Source organism: Dryas octopetala, chromosome 8 (genome assembly GCF_963921425.1).
Source record: "Dryas octopetala chromosome 8, drDryOcto1.1, whole genome shotgun sequence".
Classification (NCBI taxonomy): domain Eukaryota; kingdom Viridiplantae; phylum Streptophyta; class Magnoliopsida; order Rosales; family Rosaceae; genus Dryas; species Dryas octopetala.
This window is the reverse complement of record NC_141373.1, coordinates 18,515,763-18,525,732: the sequence shown is the minus strand read 5'-3', so window position 1 is coordinate 18,525,732 and position 9,970 is coordinate 18,515,763. Positions and strand designations below refer to the sequence as shown.

The 9,970-nt window shown below is 34.9% G+C and overlaps 1 protein-coding gene across 1 annotated transcript; it reads left to right on the top strand.

The window, feature by feature from the left end:
- LOC147277765 (serine decarboxylase-like) lies at positions 1-5,594 on the top strand. Its single transcript, XM_086254146.1, has 5 exons — positions 1-661; positions 817-1,048; positions 1,178-1,371; positions 1,482-1,618; positions 4,829-5,594. The coding sequence occupies exons 1-5, from the start codon at positions 355-357 to the stop codon at positions 5,393-5,395; spliced, it is 1,437 nt and encodes a 478-aa protein (XP_086110272.1). The 5' UTR covers positions 1-354; the 3' UTR covers positions 5,396-5,594.
- The last annotated feature ends 4,376 nt before the right edge of the window (positions 5,595-9,970 follow it).

The window sequence follows — 9,970 nt, the reverse complement described above, 5'->3', positions numbered from 1 at the left end:
TTTCTTCATTTCTTCTTCATCCTCTCTCTCTCTCTCTCTCTCTCTCTCTCTCTCTCTCTCTCTCTCTCTCTCTGCATCTCGCCCCGTCGCCCCTCTGCCGTCGCCCCGTCGCCCCGTCGCCCTCTGTCGTCGCCTCTCTCCCTCGATCTCCCCTTCCGTCGCCTCTCTCTCCCTCGATCTCCCCCTGCCGCCGCCCTACCGCCGCCCCTCTTTCTCCCTCGATTCGAAATTTAACACCCTGGGCTCACCTCCCATTTCTTGCCCTTTCCAACTTTCTTTCTCTTCTTTCCCTCTCTGTGAAGTTTCAAGGTTGGATTTTTTGTTTTGGTTTACAACTTGAAACTTGCAAATTTCATGGAGCACGGGAATGGGTTTGTTGGGATGGTCGACATGTTGTCGGAGGATTTCGATCCGACAGCCGTGGTTGCAGAGCCTCTGCCTCCGGTCGTAACCAGCTTCAACGGCGATCTGATGGGGAAGTTATCCGCAAACAAGGGTCAATCGCGAGAGATCGTGCTTGGCCGGAACGTGCACACCACGTGCCTGGCCGTGACTGAGCCTGAAGCCAATGATGAGTTCACCGGCGACAAAGACGCGTACATGGGAAGCGTCCTCGCTCGCTACCGCAAAACCCTCATCGAGAGGACCAAACACCATTTGGGTAGGTATTGGGAACTGGGTCGCTCGATTTTGTGCGAGTTGTGATGAGTTTGCTTCTGGGTCGTCATTGGATTTTGTGATTTTGATTGAAATGAATTGAAATTTGAGCTAGAACATATGAATCTGAATCTTGGGTTGCTTTGGTTGCAAATGCAGGTTATCCTTATAATTTGGACTTCGACTATGGAGCTTTGTCCCAGTTGCAGCATTTCTCCATCAACAATCTTGGTGATCCGTTTATCGAGAGCAACTACGGAGTCCATTCGAGACAGTTCGAAGTGGGGGTTCTGGATTGGTTTGCTCGTCTCTGGGAGATCGAGAAGAGTGACTACTGGGGATACATCACCAATTGTGGTACGGAAGGCAATCTTCATGGCATTTTAGTCGGGTAAGTCAAGTGTTTGAGTAATGTATGTATGATTCTGTTCTTAATTCTTTACCACAATGATGATTAGATTGGTCATGACTAAACTAAACAATCAACAGTTGCATGTAAAATTGGATTCAATTCTTGTAGGAGAGAAGTATTTCCAGATGGGATTTTGTATGCTTCCCGAGAATCGCATTATTCGATATTTAAAGCAGCAAGAATGTATAGAATGGAATGTGTAAAGGTTGATTGTCTGATCTCTGGTGAGATTGATTGCGAGGATTTTAGAACTAAACTTCTTGCTAACAAGGATAAGCCAGCCATTCTCAATGTTAATATTGGTAAGGGAAAGAGTTAAGATACACACATTGACACAATTTGAATTCACTCATATTATGCACAGCACCTCTGTTTGGTTGGTTGATTTACTGAATCAATGCTTGCATTGCAGGAACAACTGTCAAAGGAGCTGTTGATGACCTGGATCTTGTCATACAAACCCTCGAAGAATGTGGATTCAACCAAGATCGATTCTACATTCACTGTGACGGAGCGTTATTTGGACTTATGATGCCTTTTGTCAAACTTGTATGTCATCTCATGAACTCTTATTGTGGATAGGAATCTTTTTCTTATGCCTTTGGCCCATTTAACCCTTTTGGCTCTAAAATTATGTGGATTTCATAAGGAGACTTTTCCCATTGCGATATTGTGGATTTGACTCTTATAACTGAGCATGGCAGTAGTAAGGCCCCATTTGGTATTGCTTTTTTAAGATTAAAATCACTTATTTTCAATATTTTTAGGCCATCGTCCGTTTGGTAAGATAAGTAAAACCAGCTTTTTTTCACAGCAATGGGCCAATGACAGCAGTTTTTAAAAGTTGTCCATAGGCTGCTTTTGAAATTCTCTTTGACGGGAAGCGGAAGAGAACCGGCGTATGGTTAATGAAATTTTATAAAATACCAAGAATGCCCTTGTTGTTTTTTGCAATTTAAATCACATATCCTTTTATTTTTCACGTTCTTCCTTGCAACGTGAGTTCGCCATCGTCTTTCTTCTCTTCTTTTTTTCCTCTTCTTCTTCCCAAGTTCTTCCACTCTGTAGGAGCAGCAAGACCCCAGAAAATCTCTCATCTTTTTCAATTTTTCATGGCTTAATTATCGATTTACCACCCAAAACTGTAACTCATTCCCACTTTACCACCTGAAAGTTTTTTTGTCTCAGATTACCACCTGTAACTTACATCCATGTCCCATTTTACCTTGTTCCGTCAACAATTCCGTTAATGCTGACGTGGCGCGCTAGATGTGCGCCACGTGTCACTTTTTTTTATTATTTTTTTTTTCGCATTTTTTTATTTTTTTATTTTTATAAACTTTGAAAATTCATTAAAAATAGCTCCGAACTCAGAAAAATACACGAAAAATTCCTACGGACTCGTCTTGACTAGCACTAATTTTCTATAAGGTTAAATTACCAATTTTTCCTCTAAAAATTTTCAAAAAAATTAGAAAGTCCAAATTTATTTCTAAAAAATTAAAATATATTTTCCTCTATTAAATAAATTCTAGAAAAAATTCTAGAATTTTCGTAAACTCTTGGACAAATTCTCAAAAATATTTTGAAAAATTACCAAAAGCTTATTTTAGAGAATTATTTCGAGACTTTACAGAAATTTTAGAATTTTTCTAGAATTTATTTTATAGGGAATTTTATTTTTCTCTAAGACCGAGAGGTCTTTTGGGTAGCAAGTGTTCACGAGAAAGGTAATGTTAGTTTTAAAGACTAACGGTGCAGACCTCATATTTTTTGGAGTTCGGGAGATTATTCTATGAATTTTCAAAGAGTCTAGAGTATTTTAATTTTCTAGAAATAAATTTGGACTTTCCAAATTTTTTGAAAATTTTTATAGGGAAAATTGGCATTTTGACCCCATAGTAAATTAGTACTAGTTAAGACAAGTCGGTAGGAATTTTTCGTGTATTTTTCTAAGTTCGGAGCTATTTTTAATTAATTTTCAAAGTTTATAAAAATAGAAAAATCAAAAAAATCAAAAAATACAAAAAAGATGTGACATGTGGCGCACATCCAGCGCGCCACGTCAGCATTAACGGAATTGTTGACGGAACAAGGTAAAATGAGACACAGATGTAAGTTACAGGTGGTAATCTGGGACAAAAAAACTTTCAGGTGGTAAAGTGGGAATGAGTTACAATTTTGGGTGGTAAATCGATAATTAAGTCATTTTTCATTCTTCCCTTTTCTGTTTAATTTAGTGGTTAATATATTGATTTTTTTTTTTTTCTTCTCTTCTACACAGCAGCCACATATCTGTTTTCATGGTAATCTCTCTTATTTATGAATTTGGAACTCCAATGGTTAACTTTTTAATTAATTTTTGAAATTTTAGTTATATATTTCTTTTTCAGTTGTGTTTGTCTCTCAAATCTCCAATTCTAACGAGTTATATATAGTTTATGAGATATTCATCCCATTGTTGATGATCCATAAATATTTTGGGTTATTGATTATCCTTTGTGAATTGGTTATGGGCAATTGTTGTGGGTGTTACAATTTACCCCTATTGTGGTTTGGTTTATGCTGATTTTTATTTAATTGGTTTTCTTCTGCTATGGCCTCCCCATGTATGGCCTTTGCTTTGTGTTTTCCTTGGGTTTTTGGTTGTTTCACTTTTTGCTGCCTTTGAGCTTTTGGTTGTTTTATTCATTTTTATTTTCTGTCTATTATTTAATCTGCATTAGTGTCATTTGATGCCAATGCTTCTGTTTCTATTTTGTTGAAGAGGAATTTGCTTGTAGATAACCAATTTCAATTGGCTTTAGCTTATTATATATATTGTATAGCATTTTCTTTCCAAAAAGGCATATGCACTATTGGGGAGCACATCACGTCCTTGTGTATGCACCACCTGAATGTGTGCCTCTCTTTCGTGTGTGCTAGAGAAATGCAAGATTGAATTTACTTTTAACTTTAAATGGGGTGGCAGACATTTCTTTTTCCATTTTGTATATAGATGTTGATGCTAAAAATGAAAGTCTTGTCCGGAGTCCAATCCAATATTTTAAACTTCACGTTGGGTAGACATTGAAGAAGAAAAAAAAGAAAAAAGAATGGTTTAGATAGACAATATGTTGGGCTTGCTTATGTTTGGATTTTGGAATGTCATTTCACAAAAGTCTTGAGTGATGAGATAATTAATTCGCATTCTTGACAAATAGTTATAGTTAATTTTTTTTTTGTTGAATAAATGTTGAGAAATTTAGTTTTTAGGAAAAAAATTTGCCATGTAAATGTGTTTTTTTTATTGAATATGAGACATTTAGCGTTATGTCCATTTTTGTCATTATACATTATTACATCACCTTTAACAGTAAATTTACCAAACACTCAAACATTATTTTTCATACCAGCAGCACTTTTTAAAACATGATTATTCTCACAACATAACTAAAAGTGATTATTCTCACAGCACAGCAGTACCAAACTAGGCCTAAGTTTATAATTTTTCCTTCATAGTTGGCCTAAATGGATGATACTGATATCTATGATTGGATAGCATAATTAATGAGCATAAAATATTATTCATAAATCGTTTTGTGATTTGTAAAGCAAATAATTGTGGTAAATCTTCGTTCCCATTCTGTTCCTAAAGGATGGGATTAGAGCCAGCCTATATAGTCTGGAATAGCCGTGTTGCTTTCTCATTGTAATCTGCAGTTTTTTGTGTTCTGGATTGATTTCTTCCCTTTGCTCACTATGTTTGGTGGTAAGCAGGCACCAAAAGTTACTTTCAAGAAGCCCATTGGAAGTGTCAGCGTTTCTGGTCACAAGTTTGTAGGATGTCCAATGCCTTGCGGTGTTCAGATAACAAGGCTGGAGCACATTAATGTCCTCTCAAGTAATGTAGAATATCTTGCTTCAAGGGATGCCACAATCATGGGAAGCCGGAATGGCCATGCTCCTATTTTCCTATGGTACACGCTCAACAGAAAAGGTTACAAAGGGTTCCAGAAAGAAGTCCAGAAGTGTCTTAGAAATGCTCACTACTTGAAGGACCGCCTTCGTGATGCTGGGATCAGTGCCATGCTGAATGAGCTAAGTAGCACAGTTGTGTTTGAGCGGCCTCACGATGAGGAGTTTGTTCGTATGTGGCAGTTGGCTTGCCAAGGAAATATTGCACATGTTGTGGTGATGCCAAGTGTCACCGTCGATAAATTGGATGATTTCATAGATGAACTAGTGGCAAAACGCTCAACTTGGTACAAGGATGGAAATGTTCAGCCTCCTTGTATTGCAGCTGATATAGGCACTGAGAATTGTGCTTGTGGGCTGCACAAGTGATTAATTACTAGTTTTTTGTACTGAGCAATATTGTAGTTGCTTTATTTAAACTCCTCATTTTTTTAGATTCTAGTTTTGTTTCAAAGGGTTTTCTCCCTTTACTCTTATGATGCTTTCTTGCTCTTCTGATTTGTGTCCTCTTAGAACACTTATGAAAATTCATGTAACAGGGGATTGTTGTATGGTGGTTCAATTATTACTTGATGCATCATGCAAGATTTTGGTCGGTCTTCCAAGTGTGCTCTTGGTTGATAAATTGATAAGATATTCACTATTTATTAGGACCTAAAATTTAAACACTGATTATGCACTGCTCCAAAACAGACCCATATTAAAGCCTGTCATTGTTTTACATGTGGGAGTTAACGAAGTCATCACATGATATTCTTATGTTTTGCTGACCTTTAAATGTTAGTAGGTTTTTTTTTTGTTTGTTCCGAGTACAAATTTTAAGAATTGGATATATTGTATGTTGTACAAAATAAGCACCGACTTATTTGTAACAAAATAAGAAGCTATCATGTCATAATATATGTAACATTCATTTTGTTTTTTTACCATGGAAATATGTAACATTCATTAATAATTTAAAAGTTGATCATTAATGTGACATATGATATGTTAATTTTTTATTTCACATGAATAAAGTATAGAGTGAACTCTTACATAAAATATAAAAATACTACAACTAACTAGAATTTTAAAAGAGCAAGAAAATTTTATAGATTTTATAGATTCTTATTAATTTTTATAGAATTCATCAAAATCAAAGGAAAAATGGTTGAAATTCTCATGGCTTTTGTTATGTGAACAAAATTCACCATCCAAATCCACCAAAATTTACTACTTAATAAAATCTATAAGTTCTTAAAGACACTTAAATTTTTTAAAAATTTATAAAAATCTCAGTTGAGTACATCTAGATTTTTATGAATTGCATTAAAATTCTAATTGAGAGCACTTAAATTTTATTGAACTTTTAAAATTCATTAAAATTTGAGTTGAGAACACTTCTAAATAAACAAACCAACTAATTATTGATACTATTAAAACAAATTAATTATTGATTTGGTGATATTTTAATAATATGAATTTTGTTAATCAAATTGTGCAGATTAAGCCTAAATCTGAATAAGAAAAATGCTTAAGACAATATGACATTTTTTGGACAAATTTTATGAATGCAGTAGTGGTCCACAGATGAAATATTATCAAATTAGTAGCAATATAAAAAATTGAGATAATAATTAGCATTACCTGTCGTTATTTTGAATCTTTGACTCATTATTAGATTAGGTGGCAAAATCTGCTTCAATTATGAAAGGAATCTAAAACTCAATAATTGTTGTAAATATCATTAATTATGTGGCTGTCCATTATCATGTTCAATATTTATCTCATGTATTATCTAGAGCAATTGTATAGATAATTATGAGGAGTCCAATTCATTGTAAAATAGGAGACCTTAAGGGTCTATCTCAGGTCATCCAAGAGTCTATAAATAGAGGCCTTATGTGAATGAAAAATACACTCTGATTCCTCCCTAATTCTTTCTTATGTTCTCTTTACATTTCTCTTTATTCTATAACACGTTATCAGCACGAAAGTCTCTTATATTCTATTCTTTTATACTAAGAGTCATATGGAGCAACCTAGTTGCTAATGTCCAATACTCTTGTTCTAGAGATTTATTTTATTTCATAAGCTTGCAGTTTGATATGTAGATTCTCTTTCTTATTTGATTATGCAAACCCACCATGATATGCACAACTTGAACGATGTTTAACTTTGATTGTGCGATGTGGGTATTACATTTAAATTCTACTCCAAGATTGATCTCGTGTTCAGTATTACAAATCATATGCACATATATGCTATTCATATATAATACATACTCGACTGAAGTTTTTCAATTCCAATCATATATTGCTCTTCCTTTCATTTAAATGTAAATAATTATAAACCCCCTACTTAGAGAAAAAATCTTTCATAACCTCCACCCAAAATCTACCTCTCCCATAACACCCAATCTTACACTTAATATTTTCCTAAACCCCCTAGTCAACTAATATCCAGCTAAGTTTGACTCCCTATCTTTTAATTTTCCAGTTTTACCCCTTTTATTTACTTTTAATTTTTATAAAATTTTAATTATGTTTTTTTTGGTACCCGCTTCCTTCCCTTGCCCTTCACTTTCCACGAAACCCAACAACAGCAATAGCTTCCTCTGTTGGCGATCCAAGCTCCTCTGTCGGCGATCTCCATTTTCCGGTAGCGTCGCGGTCTAACTCTGGCACCAATAGCTTCCTCTCCTCGCGACGAACACGGTGGTGCCCACCGATCATCCAACCGACCCTCGACGGCGATGGAACGACGCCAAACAGCAGCGAAGCCTCCGCCGGCGATCTCCATTTTCCGGTAGCGTCGCGGTCTAACTCTGGCACCAATAGCTTCCTCTCCTCGCGACGAACACGGTGGTGCCCACCGATCATCCAACCGACCCTAAAAGCTCAATTCGAGGTCCGAGAATATTTTTGGGTGAGTTCTGTAATTTTCTGTGTGTTGATTGGGGCTGGGCAGCCACCGTGTGTGGTGGTCACCGCCCGACTCGGCCGTTGAACGATTAATTTTATGAACCCTGTTTGATTTGTTGAACTGTCTGGTCTTAAACAGGTATCTCGGCGATTAAAAAGTGCAACTGAATTCAACAAATTAGTGTCTAGCTTAATTAGTGTAACTGTGTAAATTCAGTTTCAGTTCTAGAAAATTTAGTTTCACTTTCTGAAAATTCAGTTTCACCCCAAATTCAGTTCTAGCTTAATTATGTTAATCGGATAGAAATGTGAGTTTTTTAATTGATTTATAAGTATATACAAATTTACTTAATTTATTGATTAAACAGTTTCAGTTCGTGAAACAGTTTCAGTTCTTGAAACAGTTTCAGTTCTTGAAACAGTTTCAGTTCGTGAAACATGAGTTTTAAATGAAGTTTGAATGAAATTATGGTTCTGAAATATGATGAATCAAATTTGCAGGTAGAAACAGATCGAGGCAATGGCGACTGTCGTGTACTCGTCGCGTGTGAGGTGATCGGACGACGTTGTATTGTTGGCTACTCCTCTCATCTCAATGACTTGTTGTATTGTTGGTTTTTTTTTTGATAAGGTTGCTGTGTTCTTTTTAGTGAAACGGAATTCAGTAAAGGTGTAACTGTTTTAGTGAAGTGTAATTATTTTAGTAAAGGTGTAATTGTTTTTTAATTAAGGTGTAATTGCATTTTAGTCGAGGTGTAATTGTTTTATCACTTAATTCAGTTTCAGTAAGTGAATTCATAACTGAATTCTTCAATTTAGTGTATCTGAAATTCAGTTTCAGTGTAATTGAATTCTTGAAATTCAGTTTCAGTGTAACTGAATTTTTGAAATTCAGTTTCAGTGTAACTGAATTTTTGAAATTCAGTTTTAGTGTAATGAAATTCAATTTCAGTGTTAGATTTTAGTTTTAGTGAAATATTGAATTTTAGCAAAAACTTCAATTCAAAAAAAAAAAAAAAACAGTTTCACCAAAATACAGTTACAGTGACGTCAGCATGCGTCAGAAGGGTAATTTAGGATTATAAGTTTTAGGGGGTTTTGAAAGAGTTTATAGATGGGTGGGGGTTTAGACAAATTTTTTTGGTGAGTAGGGTGTTTAAAATTAAGCACTATTCATTTAATGCACCGGGGGTTTTAAATGGCATGTGATATAATTATAATCACATACTATATATCCTATATGGTTCTCTATTTGAATGGGATCGATTGACTCGTTTCTCACCCTTGATGAAAGACAATTTATCTTTAATTGGGTCGTATTGTCTAATCTACAAGTTCAAGAATTTTCTTAACTTGTAATACATTTTCTATGCATATCGATCTCTTGGATATATACTATAAAGCTATGATCTATACACGTATATCCTTTATTTGATATTTATCTATATTTCTTTGTTGACTTTTGTATATTCTTAAATTGAGATGATTACAAGTATAGGATGCAGCTAGATGATTACAAGTATAGGATGCAGCTATTTACAAGAGGTATTCTGCAAAGCTTAAAAGCTTTCCTTCATATGTATAATTTCATCGGAAAGTACTAGAAAGCTATGATTGTTAGCTTGTATCATTATTTTATTCATATGTGTACTCTTGTAAATAATATGGGTGCTGTAATTTAATCACTTCCTCCTCGTTAATCAGGATGAGCACTACCTTTTCTATTTGATTAATTGGATACCTTATTATCTTATTATGTTATTTAACAACCATATCAGAATTAATTGTTGCTTGATCCTTAATTATCACAAAAGTGATCAAGACCATAAGTTCTTCGATCATCAAATTAAATTGAGGGCCTGAAGTTCCTCAATTGCATGTTATACAATTAAATAAGATAAAGACCTGAAGTTCCTTATTACTTAACATACAAGGACCTGAAGTTCCTTGATCCATACAAAAGTCTTAAATTTCTAATACCTAGTTTGAGAACCATAGTTCTAATGGGTACCAAAATTTCGAACCCGAAGTTTCGAATATA